This window comes from Musa acuminata, chromosome BXJ3-11, assembly GCF_036884655.1.
Source record: "Musa acuminata AAA Group cultivar baxijiao chromosome BXJ3-11, Cavendish_Baxijiao_AAA, whole genome shotgun sequence".
In the NCBI taxonomy this organism is placed as follows: Eukaryota; Viridiplantae; Streptophyta; class Magnoliopsida; order Zingiberales; family Musaceae; genus Musa; species Musa acuminata.
In genome coordinates this window covers 219,505-238,151 of record NC_088359.1, presented here as the reverse complement: position 1 = coordinate 238,151, position 18,647 = coordinate 219,505, and the positions used below count along the sequence as shown (strand labels likewise).

The 18,647-nt window shown below is 38.0% G+C and overlaps 2 protein-coding genes across 5 annotated transcripts in view; one reads left to right on the top strand and one right to left on the bottom strand.

Annotated features, from left to right (window-relative positions):
* The first annotated feature begins 568 nt into the window (after positions 1 to 568).
* Positions 569 to 7,561, top strand: LOC135653359 (RNA-binding KH domain-containing protein PEPPER-like). The gene is made up of 6 exons (XM_065175259.1): positions 569 to 1,075; positions 2,090 to 2,348; positions 5,746 to 5,894; positions 5,991 to 6,245; positions 6,840 to 7,034; positions 7,124 to 7,561. The coding sequence occupies exons 1-6, from the start codon at positions 677 to 679 to the stop codon at positions 7,313 to 7,315; spliced, it is 1,449 nt and encodes a 482-aa protein (XP_065031331.1). The 5' UTR covers positions 569 to 676; the 3' UTR covers positions 7,316 to 7,561.
* Positions 7,562 to 8,369: 808 nt separating this feature from the next.
* The window catches only part of LOC103970039 (uncharacterized), a 44,873-nt gene continuing 34,595 nt past the window's right edge, over positions 8,370 to 18,647 (bottom strand). For all 4 annotated transcript variants that reach the window (XM_065175256.1, XM_065175255.1, XM_065175257.1 and 1 more), the window contains 11 exons: positions 16,931 to 17,005; positions 15,603 to 15,653; positions 15,389 to 15,535; positions 15,173 to 15,303; positions 14,165 to 14,252; positions 13,920 to 13,979; positions 13,598 to 13,847; positions 10,648 to 10,799; positions 10,476 to 10,546; positions 8,869 to 9,025; positions 8,370 to 8,782 (listed from right to left, as the gene is read on the bottom strand). In XM_065175256.1, the coding sequence (XP_065031328.1) occupies positions 8,612 to 8,782; positions 8,869 to 9,025; positions 10,476 to 10,546; positions 10,648 to 10,799; positions 13,598 to 13,847; positions 13,920 to 13,979; positions 14,165 to 14,252; positions 15,173 to 15,303; positions 15,389 to 15,535; positions 15,603 to 15,653; positions 16,931 to 17,005 (1,353 nt within the window). In that variant the 3' untranslated portion in view covers positions 8,370 to 8,611. The remainder of the gene's footprint in view (positions 8,783 to 8,868; positions 9,026 to 10,475; positions 10,547 to 10,647; positions 10,800 to 13,597; positions 13,848 to 13,919; positions 13,980 to 14,164; positions 14,253 to 15,172; positions 15,304 to 15,388; positions 15,536 to 15,602; positions 15,654 to 16,930; positions 17,006 to 18,647) is intronic.

Below are 18,647 nucleotides of genomic sequence, written 5' to 3'. Positions count from 1 at the left end.
TCTTAAAGATTTAGAACTTTTTTTTTTTTAAATCTAAGATTTTATTTTTCTATTCTTTCGCTGCGGATGTGATGCTCTGTCTATGTTTTCCAATAATAATTGTATAAAGGGAGGAACCCAACTTATTGTTAGATCAATCTAATTATTAAATTTATCATAGAAAATTAGATAAATAAACAAAAAAATATATTAATTGACACTTATGTATTCTCCGCTTCGAGACCACATACATTACATATAATTTGAGTAGAATGAAATATTATTTTTACAGCAAGCTTTCATATCTTAGTACATCTATTTAATTTATTAAGTATTAGAGTGGATTTATTTTTTAGGAATATAAATAAAAAATAACAACAAGAATATGAACATCTTTCACAATATATTGAATTGATCGTTGAAAATGAAACATCTTATCACACCTAAACCTTTCCATGCCGCGAATCCGACCCGTTCTCTTCGTCTCACGTGCTCGGACCTGCCCTACACGTGCGAATGCTGCTTGCACCGAGATCGAACAACTCATCAACACCGCGTCCCCGCCGCGAATCCGACCCGTTCTATTAAGGTTGGACACGGTTGGCCTCTCTTGTACAGAGATCGAACAACGCAACAACAACGTCTCTACCCGCCGCTCGAAGAACCCTTACTCCGCCGATCCCTCTCACTTCCAACTATGGCGGCGGTGCCTGACTACACCGCCGGAAACGAAACCCCAGCCGACGCCGAGCCCATGGCCGAGGCCCCTTCCTCACCCACTGCCGAGGTCGAGACCGAGCAGAACGACGCCGACGCCGACGTCGGCGCCGAGGAGGCAGCGGAAGCCGCCGCTGAGGAGGAGCCAGCGCGAGACGAGGCTCCTCCTGAGGCGGGCGCTTCGGTCCAAGGGGGCGGCGGTCTGGAGGTCAAGAAGTGGCCGGGGTGGCCAGGCGACAACGTGTTCCGCCTCATCGTGCCCTTGCTGAAGGTGGGGAGCATCATTGGCCGCAAGGGGGAGCTTATCAAAAAGCTCTGTGAGGAGACCAAGGCTCGCGTTCGGATTCTTGAAGGGCCTATCGGCGTGAATGATCGCATTGTTAGTTCTTGTTCCCCTTTCAATTTAGGGTTTCTTTGGGCGATGTTTTCTTTCTTTTGATCTATGGTTTTGTTATTCTAGAGTCTTTTAACTCCTTAGATTTTTCCAAGAACCTCAAGTTAGTCTTGCAACCAGTTAAGATGGATGCTCCTGATTATTTGCTTATGATGCAGGGGTAAACAAGATGCAGAATCATGCTTCTTGCTTCTTGACTTGAACTATTTTACGTGGCCATAATATTAGTATGTAGCCCTTGGTGGCCTGGAGGTAGACATACATGGAGGTCAAGAACTTCCAAGTCTGGCTCCTCTGTCCTCTACATACATAATGTATTTGCGTGTACATCATTGGTATTATAGTTGCATTTCTGTACAAAATATAATTATTAACATCAAACCTATCCTGAGAAATAGCTTAAATTTGAGCTATTATGATAAGATTGCTAACAAAATGCAAGATTCAATGTCATCACATTGTTAGTGGATTGATCATATGAGGCAGGGCTTTGTATAGCACAAGGAGTTTAAATTGGTACACTGGGGCAGTATAGGCATATTGCAACTATTTGTCTTAGATCTAGAAAGTTCTTCTAAAGAAAGAGACTTCATATATTGATGTTTATCTGTCAGTACATTGTTGAGAAATCATGGAGCTCCTTCCATTTTCATTAGAAATGATACATCTCAATACCTATAGGATGTTGTTCTTAAATCTGATACCTTTTTGTATCAAGTATTTCCTCTGCCTGAAAATTGTTCATTTCTCACAAACTCCATGAAGCACTGCAGAAGCAGTTTTGAGTGTTGTGAAAGCCGAATCTCTTCAAATAATGGAGAACAGCAGCTGTGAATTTTGATAAAGTTTTGGACTTCATTTTAGTTTAAAAATGTTTATTGTTTAATATCTATGTTTTTTTCTAGGATTATATACTTGTCTTGGTTATTTGGTGATTATTTTTCATGTTGCCATTGATTGCTGGAAAGTAAGTGGCATGTTTTTATTTCTCATGTTCAGGTTCTGATATCGGGAAAAGAAGAACCAGAAGCCGAGATATCTCCTGCTATGGATGCTGTGGTGAGAATATTCAAACGTGTTAATGGTATTTCAGATATCGCAGTTGATGGCACAAATTTGGGATCTGCTGCACCTGGTACATGTTCAGTTCGGTTGTTGGTGGCTGCATCACAAGCTGTGAATTTGATTGGAAAGAAAGGTGAAGCGATCAGGACAATTCAGGAGAGTAGCAATGCCACTGTACGGGTGCTAACAGGAAGTATGTGTTTCTATGAATCATCTTTGGTTCCAATATTTTACTTAATGTGTCAACTAGGAGTTTTTGCCACTTAGAATACATAATAAATTTGCCACTCAAAGTCTTTTATCTCTTTGGAAGAATAAGATGTGTCGTGTCACATTAATGTACTTGAATGACATCACACTTTTAGGCATGTGGTGGAAATCTGGTATTAGGGAAATGTTCAAAATGTCACAATCCATCTGGACTAGACCTTAATGACTGATCAATCGAAATAATATTATATGGAATTTTGACCTGAAGCTTTAGTAGCTCCACGTCTCTAATCCTAGTTCAAACTTCCATCTCATACTTTTGTCTTGTCTCTTTTTCCTACATTTTCTTCTTGCCTTGACTTCCACAAGGTCAACATCACTTATCAGCAATTGAGTCACTGTAACGGGCCCCATCTCTTTTTAGGTTCGGCTAATTATTTGTAATTGCCCTTAGCGAACCATTAACTTATCATGAAGGATGTCATGGCATGGCTTTAAAAGTTTGAACTGTTATGACATCTTAGGCTATTGTTTTTGAGATAAACGGAATATATCATACGTAACCATAACCTTTATTCTACTCCTATTTTATTAGGATTATGAAGTTTAATAGTTGTATTCGTATGATGATCTTATCGTCAGCTCTAAATCTGACTTGTGATCATTTTTTTTGTAGTTAAAAATGTTATATCAAATATCAAGATTTAATAATGTTGTGGTCAGATCTAGTTGTCCTATTTGCCGAGTTCTAGGATCTGACTAGGGACTTCATTTGCAAACTATGCGTCGGTGTTGTTAAAGGTGCTAGGCTCTAAGGTTCCATAACGTTCGAGGCGCTAGGTGCTCACTAATGAAACGAGGTGCTAGCCAATATAAAAATTATAAAACATATAATTAAGGAGAAAGATAATACATAAGTTTCATATATTCATAGTAAAAAATATCATCACTATAACATTGAATTACATTCATTTAAATAATTGATAAAGTAGTGATAACAATGGCAATGACAAATTCAATCTTTTAAACAATACAACAGCTATTATTAACAATAATTAATATTGCCATGAAGTTTGGGTGGAGGCCTAATGGGTACTGTTGAAGAGAGAAAGAAGCTGAAGTTGTTGGGGAAATAGGGGGGGGTTGTCAGAGAAAGAAGCAAAGAGATAAGGAGTGTAGAGGAGGAGAAAGAGGAAAGGGGTGGTTTTTTTTTTTGTTCCTGTCAGGGAGGCTTAGAAGGGGGCAGAGAAGGAGAAAAAACAAGAACAATAGAAAAAAGAAGGAAAAAAGAGAGAAGGGGGGAGGGTGGGGTGATGATGGAGCATGACAATGGGAAGGAAGGGGGCCATCGGGAAAGCCCAGTCGGGGGGTTGGCGGAGGTGGAGTAAAGATGGAGTGTGACAACGGGAGGGAAGGAGAGAGAGGAGGGAGGGAGGAGAGGGGGCAGAGAAGGAGAAAAAGCAAGAACAATAGAAAAAAGAAGGAAAAAAGAGAGAAGGGGGGAGGGTGGGGTGATGATGGAGCATGACAATGGGAAGGAAGGGGGCCATCGGGAAAGCCCAGTCGGGGGGTTGGCGGAGGTGGAGTAAAGATGGAGTGTGACAACGGGAGGGAAGGAGAGAGAGGAGGGAGGGAGGAGAGGGGGGGCTATGGGAGGCTTGTTTGAGGGTGGTTGCGGAGGAGGAGAAATAGGTAGCATAACAGCGGGAGGGAAGTAGAGTGGGGAAGAGGAGGGAGGGGGAAGGGGGGCTATTAGGGAGGCTTGGCGGAGAGAGAGGTGCACCAAAGAGAGAGAGAGAGAGCATCGAAAGAGGGGAGGCATACTGTTGGAAGAGGAGAGATGCATCATCGACCACCTTTGCACATGCAGGGAGGGAAAGGATCACTGATCTAGGGTTCCAGAGTTGTGTGGGGGGTAAAGCGCACCATGAGAGGTGGGGGCATGGGTGTGGGAGTTATTGGATGGAACCCGAATAAGAAATTTGGGTTCAGATTAGACTAATATGGTTCATTTTGGGTTCGGATCTGACTGATCTAGTTTAGGGGCTCGTCTGAGCAGCCAACGCTTGGGCTCAGGCGTGCACCTGAACCCTGCCAAGTTGAAGATGCCTACCCAAACCCAAATCGAGGCACTCGGGCCTCGTCTTGCCTCGCTTCGGCGCCTAGGTTTGTGCAAAGTGCCTATTGGTCATACTTGCCATTTTTCCTCCAGGATTGATATCAACGAAAGGGGTTATATAGAGGGAAGGGTTGATATCCAGTAGGACTTCTTTAATGCTTATGGAGAGAGATGAAATTATTATGTATCTGGTTATCTTTTTTTATAAATGTTCTTGCCTTGGAGGGTGAGTTTCTGTGGGGCCATATGTCATGTTGTGCTAAAACCCAAGTTATGACAGAGAAACCGCTGGGTGACAGGGTGACGTGGGAAGAAGATGCCTCCTTTAATGGTGAAGTTGGTCCCCATCAACTATGATTGAAGGATATATCAGATCCAATCTACTGTATTATTCTCTCTGCTATCCTTGTAATAGTAGGATAATAACCTGTTTGTTTTTATTTTTCTTTGTCAGGGTAGAACTGCATAATTACATTTGTACGAGGATACAAACATTATGTTAATGCATACATGCTTCGTCTCTATCTTTATGCATACCATAAAGATTATACAGAGGAAGCTAATGTCATTTTTTCCATGGATAAGTGCAAGTCTTTACCACATTAAGTAGTCTTATAGGTAATTTATTATTTTTTACTTTATTGTTCATAGAATTACAAAAGAGAGCTACTTATGTTCATGCAGATATTTGAAATTATATAACTAACAAGTGCAAATAGTAAATGCATCTTTTGTTAACACAACATTTTTAGCTGAAGTTGAACATGCAATAACATAACATGTAACTTGCATACTTGTCTAGAACTAGAGCTGATTAATAAAACACATTAAGTCCCATGTTCAGTTGTTAGCTTCTCTTTATATTTAGCTTAGATTGCGACACTAACATTCCTTTTTTTTTTCTTATGATTTGTTTGTTAGAGGCATGCTATAATAATTTTATGTAGGTTGTGCCCCAATTTTAACTGATTATGCTCTTTCACCCATTTAGCAAGCTATTAAGTAGCTTCTAGTTCATGAATGACTTAAACATATGCATTTTAACTGATTATGCTCTTTCACCCATTTAGCAAACTATTAAGTAGCTTCTGGTTCATGGATGACTTAAGCGAATGCATTAAGCTTGCAACTTTACATTTAGCGACCTTTTTTCATTCATCTTTGGCATTTTGGATTTCGTGCATCGACCAGATCACATTTTCTTTCCCATTAGAGTGCAATGTTCTTAAACCACATGGCAGCTAACTCTTCTGTTTCCTAGGTGAGTTGCCACTCTATGCTGCTCCAGATGAAAGAACTGTAGATATACAGGGTGAACCAATTAAAGTCCTCAAAGCCCTTGAAGCAGTTATTCAACATCTCCGGAAGTTTTTGGTAGATCACAGTGTACTTCCTTTGTTTGAGAAGAGTGTAAGACTTTCTTTAAATGCTTGAATCCAACTTAAGTTACATTGTGGGCTATGCCAAGTAGATTTTGGTAATATCAAATTCCCTTTGTTCTTTCAGTATAATGCACCTGTTATGCAAGATCGATCAGTAGATGCATGGGGTGAGAACACACGGTCCTTGAGCCACACTGTGCAACAATCTTCAATATGCAATGATTATGGGCTTCCTCTGAAGCACGACTCTTTTTTTTATGACCACGAACCTCAATTAGATTCACAAATACCACGTAGTGGACTCGCATTATATGGACAGGATCCTGCTGTCCCTGGTTTACGTTCTTCAGCACTAGGGCGCTCTGGCAGTGCTTTAGAGGTACTTGATCCTGCACAGGTTCTTTGCAATCTATATGAGGTTTTAAAATTATTTCCATGTTCTTGCATGCTTTGTAAACGATTGTTTCTTTTTTTTATATTCATGATCCTTGATAGTTGTAAAACATGACCAAGGATATACCAAGCATGCCTCATGTTTTTTAAATAAATCTTTGAGAACACATGGTGTTTGCACCTTAATTTTCTGTAGGCATTGTAGATAAGTTGTAAGTATCCTAGGCTAAATAACTTGTTGATTTAAAGGCTCTGTTGAGATATATTAACTGTAAACCTTTTGTCTTATAAGGAGTAACCTATTGATTTCATAGCTAATAGTGCTGAGATCATCGAAGCTTGTGGATTGTCAAATTTCCTTTTCTCTTATGCTACTTGTAGCTAAAATTTCCTTTAAAGAAGCTATCCTACTCGGTTATATGATATATTTTTTTTTAGTCTTCCTTTTTACTCATGCAAAAAAAATTTTGTGCTATAGAGCTGTAGAAGTTATCTGATTGGAGCCATTTTGTATTTGTTATATACTCAACTATGGTACTGCCTCGAGCTGATTCATTGGGTGAGCTGCTCTGTGGTTCAGGTCACACACAAAATGCAGATTCCACTTATGCATGCAGAGGATATTATTGGGCTTGGAGGGGGCAATATAGCATACATTCGGCGCAGTAGCGGAGCATTTATTACTGTTCAGGAGACGAGAGGTTTGCCTGATGAAATAACTGTTGAAATTAAAGGCACGACCTCACAGGTTCATCTTGCTCAACAGCTCATTCAGGTAGCTTGGGTGACAAATCCCATCCCCTTTTTCTAGCAAGACAGCTACTAACCACCAACCTTAATCTACTTTGCTTTTCTTGGTCTCAGGAATTTATTGCGGGGCGCAGAGAACCTCTGTCGAGCAGCTACGAGGGGCTTGATACAGGCTTGAGGTCAAGTTACTCGCAGTTGGCCAGCCCAGCTTATCGGTCCTCATCTCATGCATCGCAATCCTACGGTGGTGGATATCGTTCCTCTGGACTGGGAGGGGGAGGGGGATATGGCGGGTATAGGCTCTAACAAGAGGCACTCCATGGTTGATATCCTGCTTTTGGAGAAGCAGAGCGGGATGCCAACCACATTCTGCACAAAGACTCTTTTTATGTTACTTGGGAAGTTCAGATCAAGGAGCGAATTTGTTGGAGCTTCTGTTTCTTAACCAATTAAAGTAATATCCTCCCTGCTAGTCTGTGTTAAGGCTGTCAGATAACGATACTGTTTTGGCAACATTAATTTCAGCTAAGAACTGCTATTTATGTGGTACCATTCTGCTATTAGTAATTTTACTTGAGACATTCGATCCTTTTTATCCATCCACTTAGCTTCGACGTTAAAGAGCGACATCGACATTGATGAGGACTGTGGGATCAAAATGCCGAATGATGGATGTCAGGCAATTGTTGCTGGCAAACAGTGAGGAGTCGTCGGATCGTGCCAACCAAATATGCTACTAGAAGCCGACAATATTGAATCCATCGGTGTGAAAAGTTTTGCCTGTAGAAATCAGAGCATGAAGTTTTATTAAGATAAGAAAACAAAAGAGACGACAGGTAATTGACGTCACTCAAGGTACAAGATGGTGCTGCTGAATTGAGAGGCTTATTTCCAGAGAATAAATATATGAGAGGCTCGGTCGAAGAGTGAGAAAGGAAGGAGCGACTGAATTGAGAGGCTTGAGGGTTTGAAACTACTTGCATAACTGTTAAGTCTCGACCCGATCTGGTTCCGATGACTGATACAATTAATCTCCACGTCATCTAAAACCTTGAACTCGTATTAAGAGGAACGTACAGCATAGTATCCCCATCAGAGCGCAGCGTTCTTGATCACATTTGCCTCGTCCGCATAACCACACGGTTGACTCAAGAATCTGATCCACCTGATTCACGTTAAAACAGACAGTGTATTGCATCCTCAAATCAGATAAATAAATTCCAAATCACAAAAATGGGCATCAAACAACCCATGGGTTCTTCACCTTCCAATTTGGTCAAATTTGTCGTGCATGTGTCGGTGTACATATAGCTTTGTGAAGCAAAGGCAAACTCATGTCAAACATCCAAACACGACACTATAACGATTAGCACTGGCCTGCTTATACCAGTAAGCTCAATACAACAAATACAAGAGTAATCCATGTCATCTCCTAAGATCACTATAATGAAGTCTACAATGTATAATTTTAAACATTACAACATCATTCACTGAGTATATACCACAATATTATATAGCCTTATACATAAGTACATATAGTACAGTTTGGCATGGTACAAAAATTGCAGCTTCATTTAAATCAATCGAGTTGTTTCATAAACATTATGATAGATTTTGTCTTTGTTGCCTTGTATATTCCCACAGCGCTATGGCACCACTGACGTGAACATTGAGTGATCTGATAACCCCCAGTTGAGGTATCTCAACACAACCATCTAAGACATGGATAATGTCAACAGGAATACCTTCCTTCTCTCTGCCCAAGACCAGAACCTGCAAACAAGTGAAGCAAGGTATTTCTCGCATTCATTCTTTGGCTAAATTACAGTGGGATTATTTGCAGGGTATTCAATACATACTGTTTTGGTCGGAAAGGAATACTGATCTAGACGTTTGCTATTTGCTGTCTGCTCGAGACCCAATATGGAAAAGCCCTCTTGCCTTTTGTTCTCCAAGAAAACTTTTATACTGCAAACTGGAACCTCAATAATTGGCACCCATTTCCCAGCTGTCACACTAAAATAGAAGGTTTGCTAAGGCATTATAATCTAAATGAAATGCACTATTTCATGAATGCCTGAAACATCTAAATCGTGAGGAATTAGCAGAAAACATGACTTGAAGTTTCCATCATAGAGTTAGGTAAAGGTTTCATCTTATGGCTGTACAGAAAGATTTTGAAACTTTTGGTGGTTTTAGGTCACGTTAAGCATTTATTAATTTTCTCCATATTAAAAAGACAAGAAAATTTGAGTAAAACTAAGAAAGGAAAAGGAAAATTATTATCCACCGTCAGTCTTGTTCTCTTTCTTATGGGTTTGGACTCAACTATAAATCAGACATCAAACAGCTGTTTTCATCCATTTTCAGTTCATCTAAAAATAAAGCATAAATAAGCACCAAATATTGTTATACAAATTTCCCCTAAAAAAGACATTTTTAATGGAGCAGACAAAATAATGGTCGATTTGTTAAATTTCCAAATTCCAAATGCACATATGTTCTTCAAAACAAGGAAAAAAGTAATTCGACATTAAACAATATCAGTCACAATAACCATTAAGCCAATTCTAATTATGAATTTAAATTGAGTTAAAAACTTAAAATTAATACGAGGACTGAAGATTGGTCCTACCGAGTTCCTAAACCTAAAACACTTGTAAATCCTACTCTTAAAAACTGTAACTTGTGGGTAGCAGCATGTCTTCGAAAATGAACAAAGGAATGTTTCTCCTTGTTATTTAACATATGAAAGAGAAAAACAAGCAAGACAGGCAAGACAGTCACAATGAGAAATCACACCGTTTGTTCCATCAATCGAGTATTGAAATTTCATCATAATGTTCTAGATAAACTTGGTCTCACATCTCAAAGAAGGCAATAATAGCTGTAGCAAGCACAACGAGTTATCATTGTTGAACTTTGTTATGCTGAAACGAAGCCTAAAACTTTAAATATCCAGTTCCAATGCTGTCAGTTGAAAATATTGTTCTGAATGGAAAGCATAGCATAAAGTATCAAACCTGAAAATGAGGTTTAAACATAACACGGCCCAAGTTTAGTAGTCTGATCTATTGAAACACCACAGAATATATAAGTGGCTAATAGCCCCATTGTTAATCAACATGTTTAAGTAGATGCAACTGTTGAGCAACCTTTTCAAGTATTCTTAGACTTCTGAAGACAACAGATTGAGGAATCATGAAAAGTCACTAAGCTGATTCATTCATCCTAATATCAGAAGTGAATACGATGATCCCATGCTTAGCTACATTTAAATAGACAAACTTCTATCCTAAATCCTAAATCTGTGTAGAAGATTAGGGCATATCATCCTGGAATTTCTGCAAAAGATAACTGACAAATAGTGCTGGATCTACATATAGTTCCAGAGCTTGACAGCCTTCTACAATCTACACAACTTTTGACTTGTGCAACTACTGTTGAAATAGAAAAGGAAACCAACCTGATAAGCTGGAACTGTTTGTCCTGCAAAATGCTAGCATCAGCAATGGCCAAACCAGCTGCTTTGAAAACCTAGAGTACATCATAGTCATTGAGGATTCGTTTAAGAGAGTACACTACGTGTAGTAAACAAATTCATAAGGAATTACTTTTTGTCTATTTTTCTGGTTTACCTCACAAGTTCTTGCTAATCCAGCAAGATTAGGTATACGGTCAATCAATGACGCTACAAGAATAAATTGTTGTTGCTTTTGCCTTATTGTGTCCAAAGCTCGATTCCTTGCTTGCAACACTGAGCCAAAAAGCTGGTCTTCCTTTTCAAGATCTGAATTACACAACATTGAGAGTCAAATATGAGCACATATTCAAGTTGAACAAATGTGCTATCTTGGTCAATACTGATTCCACACTTGGACGTACACATGTACAAATACAAAAACAAAAAGAACATTCAATATATGAAGTGACTGAATAATTAGGTTTACTTTAAAATGGCAGCATTGCAGAGGTCTATTATGTCTAATCAGCTGGACAAGTTTGCCACCACTAACTTGGTAATACAACATTTATAAGTGGCATCTTTAGGATGACCTCCGCTTCCAAAAATCTCAATCAAATAGTGAGATAAGTTCAGGATATCCTCCACTTACAAAAAATCAACCAAACCAAACCCAGTTTGTAGATCACAGTTTCCTGATATGACTGATCAGAGAAATAGACCATGTCAAAACTGATTAGATGAAGCACAAAATTTATGAAATTTTAATTGCTTTGAACTCAACCAAACATGCCAGCAAGTCAAATTTCTAACTAAAATCCAACCTGCATAATTTGAAGTGTCAGGTTGGGCCACATCAAATGGTTCAATTCAGCTTTGGAAAAATAAGACAATTTCTCAGCAACTTCTGACCCATAAAACCTCACCTAATACAGCAGATCCCGAGCTGTTGTCTTCATGAACACAACAGCTTGGCATTGTCATTTGTCATTAGGTTTTTCATAATATCCTCATATAATACTGACCAGCAATACAAACAAATTAATCCAACAAGATAATTACTAGTATCAGAAAAAGGCTGACCTCAGAAGAAGCATGGATTTTAAGCCTAAACTGGCCACATGGAAATTGAAGAATTCTCAAGTCCCCTGAACCATCATCGGACTCAAGTCCTCGCCGATGCAAGGACTCGAAGAAGCGTTCTCAATGAAGCTTCCTCATTGAGGTCTTCTCGATGTAGCTTCCTTGGCGAAGCCTAGCGAACCCTCCTCAGCTTTCACAGAAACTGATTTCTATTTGATTCCTTGGCATAGCTTCTATCTTTTGAATAGGTTTATGAATGGTTGTAACTTAATTCAATTTAGAGTATAACTGGGTCAATTTTAACCAAATTAACTGAAACTTCCATGAAATTATTTGTTCATGGTGCTAAGATGATTTATACAACGTTTATAATTTTTGGAGGATTTTATGAAAGTTAATTATCAAAATTTAAAATTTTTTGGATAAATATTGTAATCGAGTGTAATTGAATGACTTCAACCAAATCAATCTAAACTTCCACAAAACTATCTAGCCATGATGTTAATATGATTAGTACTATTTTTATTATTTATAGAGAATTTAATGAAATTTATTTATCAAAATTAAAAAAATTTTGTATAGGTAATGTCATCAAGTGTAATTAGGTCAACCTTAACCAAAGCAAGTCAAACTTCAATGAAACTTCCTAATCATGATGCTAATATAATTATTACTAATTTTCTATTTTTTGAAGATTTTATGAAATTTAATTATCAAAATTAAAAACTTTTTGGATAGATTCTGTGATAGAGCATAACTTAGTTCAATTTAGAGTTTGACTACATCAACTTCCACTAAACTAACCCAAACTTTAACAGAACTAGAACATGATTTTAAGACGATTAATACCATTTTTATTTTTAAAAAATTATAATAATTAATTATCAAATTTTAAAATTTTTTGAGCCATGAGTGTTACACTTAGTTCAATCTCAAGTTTAACTTGGTCACTGAATCAATCCAAACTTCCATAAAGCCACTAGGGCATGGTTCTAGGATGATTAGTACTATTTTTTTCTTTTTTGAGGATTTTATGATAATTAACTCTCAAAATTGAAGTTTTTTAAATATGTAGTTCAATTTGAGTGTAACGTAGTCAATTCAAACTTTCCCTAAACTGCTTGGTCATGATTCTAAGATAATTAATACCATTTATTATTTTTGTAAAATTTTACGATAATTACCAAAATTAAGGGTTGTGTTAGGCAATGTTTGCGATTTCGAATCGTGCTGCCCATACCGAGCGATACGTACTGGTCCGCTTGTGAACCAGTACGCGGACCGCCTGTTACCACCTACGACCAGGCGGTATCAACCTGGCTACGGCCTGGCTACGACAAGGCTGAGCGAGAAGCATCAAAGAGGGAAGAAAGAGAGGGCGCTCGAAGAAGAGAGAGAATTGGGAGAACCTCGGTGCAAACTTGTTTCCACGCACTTTCTCAATCCCGATCCGGCGCCGCCCTCTCTTGACGATCTCGATCCAGGAGGTAACAACAAGGAGAGTCGTAAAGTGGAGGATTTGGAGGCACGGGAATCAAGGGAGGTGGCAGCTAGAGCAACAAAAGAGGCAGTCTCCATCATTGCCTCATTTGCGACTTTGTGGCCTTCTTCGCCGCGTTCTTCGCCGAAGGCTAGAGACATCTGCGGCCTATGACGTCTTTGCTGCCTTCTTCGTCGAATGCCATAGACAAGGCAACAAGGTAGCAACTTATCCAAGTCACACATTCAACTATTTTAATTTTAGCTCAATTTCCATATTTCATTTCTGAAAACTTTGATTCATAATTGAATATATATCTTGTTACAAAACATAGTTAGACTAGCTAGTAAAGCTTTGAATTTTAGGTTTGCATTTTCATTGTTCATTATTTCATAATTTATGGTTTTGTTTAGCACTTATTTCTATGACAAGACAACCCTAACAATCCGTTGCACTATGAATAGTCAAAACTTCAAAAGGCCAGCGGAAGTTAGTGGAATAAGTAATTTGATCATATCAATCTAATTAAGGGGAAAAAAGCCATCATCATGCAGCAACTTACCAGAGATTAGTTTTGGAAACTCAACATCACTTGTAGTAATTTCATTACTAGCATCAATGGGTGACCTCGCTTCTTTGGGCAGTGTAATTTTCTTCTGAAAATCCAAATTGATGTCCTTCAGAGTAGCATGGGGTTCCTCAGCATTGCCATCAGGTCTTTTTGCCATGCCCTTACCATTATTTGTCAAGCTCTCATTCTTAATGATCATGGAATCCTTTGCGATGGAGTGCCTTAGATCCTCCCTCACACCCTGTATTTAGGGTTTAGAGCCCAAAGTCTCAACTACATTATAAAACAAGAGATAAATGTTGGTAGTGCTTACATTTAAAAAGTCCATGACTTGTTCCATCAGTGAAACAGGCACGCATTCAAATTCAGATCCCTACATCAAAAGCCCAAGACTTCAAGTCTTCCAAAAGAATGCAACTTCTCCAAAGAAAATAATTTTTGAAATAATAAAAGTTGTGACATATGACATATGTAGCTAACTGCAGAAACTAGAGATGACAAATGCAAGGTTTTATAAGAGAAAAAAGGGAACTGTCTAGGTAGTTTAATATATTTAACCTCTTTCTGAACATCAAAAACACCCGTAGGAGTTGCAGATGACCTAGGATCAAAACCATTAAACAAGCCTTCCATTGATGCCCTTAGCCTGAAAGAAAGATACAACAAATCATGAATGAAAAATTAACAGAAATGACCATACGCCCATGAACAAATATGTTAAAAGAAAAATGAGCTTCACAATGTTGTTATAATTGGTCTCCCCATGTACTACAATAGCTACTTGCAATTCAAGTATGGTAAAATCTAAACATAGAAACAAAAACATTGACAACACTGGTATCTTAACACTCCAAATTTGAAAAATCAACTAAATAAAGTTTTACAAGAGATATTAAGTTGCCAAATATATTAGCAATCTCAACGTTGAAATACCATTCTGAACACCTCGTCAAATAGGTCATGCCACAATCTTACTTTGGATTGGAAGATAATGACTACTGTTGTTATTCACCAAGGAGGTGAAACCAAGTGCATGGTTTCTACCTAATAGAGAAGAAAGAATGTTGAGAGGACAACATAGTGGGTTACACAAATTATAAAACTTGGCACCCATCGCTGCACTACCACCTGCTGTCTTGGAAGTATCTCCAGGGTTGAGTAAACAGGTGGCATCAAAATAGACAAAAAATTAGGAACTCCAATGCCTCAAGTTGAGTGAACCAAGAATCTAGCAACGCTGTTGAGATGAACTTGGCCAAGTTGTCAAAAGGAAGGTGTGTTTAGCAATGACAGAGATAATCTGGTTGAGAATATTTGCTATGGTTGCAACAGTAGCATGGTTCCAGCTGATGAGAGAGAGAGAGAGAGAGATTCTATGGATTTGAACAAACTTATATGTTCAATTCATACGGATAGAAGTATCAATACTATGGTTGCAACAGTAGCATGGTTCCAGCTGATGAGAGAGAGAGATTCTATGGATTTGAACAAACTTAGATGTTCAATTCATACGGGAGCGTAAGAGGACACAACAAACTTAAATTACGCAAAAACGTGAAAGGTTACCTAGAACAGTCGATATTTTCTGCTAAATATGATTTCAATTCCTCAAAGCACTTCTTCTCCAAGGATGCAACGTCTGAACCATTAATAATCATAGTAGGCCACAGTTTGCAGAGTACATGGAAAACTAGTAGCTGAAAAAGCAGATGAAGACCCATGAAGATTAACACAATTAAAAACCATAATACTTGAATGTTTGGTAAAAGAACACAATTGCACCTGAGTAAAACCACGTAAACTGTGATGATGAGATGTTAATAATGGAATTATTGGAGGAAGTAATTCATTTAAATGTTTTCTTTGAACAGCCAACTCGCTTTCATGAAGAATCACATTAGCTGCTATGAATACATATGAAGAAAGTGCCTGCATGGAAAAGGCACTCTTAGTAATAGTAAGACAGAATTTTACATCATGTAGTGATAACATTTACCTGTGGCCGCATATTATAATTGCGAAAAATAGGAACTAATTGCTCTGCAACCTGCAAGAATTATTGAAAGGACACAAGTTCCTAAAGGTCAATCATTTTTTATTTTATATGATAAAAAAATATATCACATATTTTTCCCCTCAAACGTATACATTCTGGAACTTACCAACCATGTGGAAGGAAAAAGAGCACATCAGAAAGAGAAAATAAATTTTTTTTTTGGAATAATAAGAGAAAACCAGATATCTTTGGCAATTAATAGCTGTAAGCATCCTAATTAGAAATAAAAGTTGATATAAACAATTAAAATGATAACTTCAAATTTTAAGAGTTTCACTAAATATCAAAGAAGAAATTTGTTTTATGTGCATTGCTTAGATAAAAGACTCAATTAAGACCGAGAAGGAAGGAAGCAATATACTAGTATGTAATTGGAAACTGTCTAACAATAATAGAACTATGTTGCACCATCTTAATAGAGGAGTCCCAAATTTCTACCTAAAACCTGCATTTCTCTTTTGCGCAAACATGTTATGACTGTCGAGATAATTAGACATAAAAATACAGCGGAAGTGCTTGTAGATCACAAGCAAAACAGCTGATACTTTAAGTCGTATGAACGCAGTTCTAGTCTATAGTTCATCAGAAGGCATTTAAGAATATTTGACCAAGGGTTTTATAAGAAAAAGAAGAAGAAAACAAAGAAGAGAGACTTTAAAGGGTATAGAAGAATCACAGACATGATATATGGCAGGTCACATAGATGATATATGGTTAAATGAGGCCAAGATACCTACTGGATGAGTCTTGTTGGAAAGAAAGGCTAATATAGTAGTAACCACAGTTATTTGGAACAAAGAAAAACATCAAGAGAAGATGTACGGGTTATCTTACTACAAACAAGAGTATCCAATCATCAAATTCCATCAAAGCAACTTACTACTACAGTTTGAAACACAGAATTAATCAACCAAATAGAAGAGAAGGCAGAAAAAATGTAGAAAAATTAAAAAGAAAGATAGTCACACCAAGGCAAAGATATTTTCACTCAATCAGAAAATTATATAAAATGTTTGTTGTGATAGCCAAAACTCCATGAATAAACTTAAACGAACTGCCAACCTATTGAATTTGTAGAAATAAAATCTTATTATATACAGAAAACAAAAATGACCTAAAACTTATTATATACAGAAAAATAAACAAAATAATTTAGAACTTACTATACGCATAGCAGAGTAGAGTTTCCAATACATATGTTTTTCTTAATATGATAATCATAATTTTCACTTCGAAGGCATTAGTTGAAACACATGCAAGATTCATACCAGAGATGGAAATTTTAAATAAATTTGTATTGCAAAAGTTTCCAAATACTGTCTCACGGCAGGTAGGTTGTTTCTCTGCAAGAAAAAAAGGCATTGTTAGGCGATGATTAAGAGAATTATTGTTCTTATTGAGAAGAAATGAGTAGAAACATGCATTCACATAGCTTCATATTCTCTAGCTACCAGTACATGAGATAGGGTCCATAATCAAATAGAAGTCAGCATTAACAATTTAAAACATATACATGAATTGGTCAACCCATCCAAACCATGTGATTAGAACAGGCCTATGTCAGAAATTATAGACTTAGAAGGTTGAACCATCTGCAGTCCAATGCGTTCATTTGGTTCAAGAACTACCCATGTCTTCCCTCAGCCCATGACTACACTCTTCTCCACCTATGCTCTTATCTTCTCTCATCATAACAAACATGACAACTATCAGCACAAAACACACTGAATCTCTTGTGAAAATCAGCACCTCAATAAAGAATTCGAGTGTTGAGATCAAGGCCATAGGGTTTGAACCCATCTTCACTGCTTATCGTTTGCAACAGAAAGAAATAATAAACACTTCAGTCCAACCCACTTTTCATTATGGCCCGTTTTGCTCATCTCTATCATTTGTCTTATCCAAAATGCAAATCAACAATCATCCTCCTCACCACCTATTATGCCCTTACCGACAAGAAGCAAGGACATTTTGAGCATTTAAATTGAGCTCAAATGTGTGACAACTGAAACAAGGAAACTCAAGTTGGATCAGCTTTTGGGCAGGACCATAAAATTTTCATTACATGCCTTGTCAACATCGTCATGAATCATTAGATCCAGTCAATTACTTAGAACAGGATAACTATAATCAGCTGGAGGATGTAATGAGAGAAATAAGCAGTGGAAAGAGAGAAGCAAGGATGTCAATGGAGTTCACATGATGACCACTTTCACCCAATAAAAAATTCATGAAAATACATAAATTTCCATCTTGGAATGCAAATCATCCATTCCAAGCTGCCTTTCAAAGATTTGCATAGCACATAGCATCTAAGCTGGTACCTTTGTTATAATCATTGCTCATCAGTAATTTCAATAGGCGCTCGGGTGAGGCGAGGCAACACCCAAGCACCTCGCTTCATTTCCAGGCGATGCGCTTCAAAGAGGTGCTGCTTGGGTGCTCGCCTGAGCCCAGGCGTCAGGCGCTTCGGGCGAGCGCCCGAGTTAAACTAGGCGATCGAACCAGCGTTTTAGGTCCGGTTCGGTTAGTTGGTTTAATCGAACCAACTAAAGCACCCTGCTCGCGACTTCCCAACCCTAACCCTGCTCACCGCTCTCGCTACCACTGCTCGCTGCTGTAGATGTCACAGCTCCCGCTGCCGTTGCTTGCTGCTACCGTTGCCACTGTCGTTGCTCCTGCTGCCGGTGCCACTGTCGTCGCTTGCCGCTCCTGCTGCCGTTGCTTGTTGCTACCACTGTCGTTGCCACTGTCGCTACTCCCGCTGTCGTTGCTCACTGCTACCGCTACTCTCAATCAATAGCCTTGATCTTCCTCTTACACTCTTCTCACTTCGATAGTATATTGTTAACAGTATATTAACAATATACTGCTAACTGTATACTAGTAACAGTATTTTTATTTATTAGATTAATAATATATTATTTTAATTTTAATACTATTAATTTTTATTTATATAAAATTATTATTATTATTGTTTTGGAT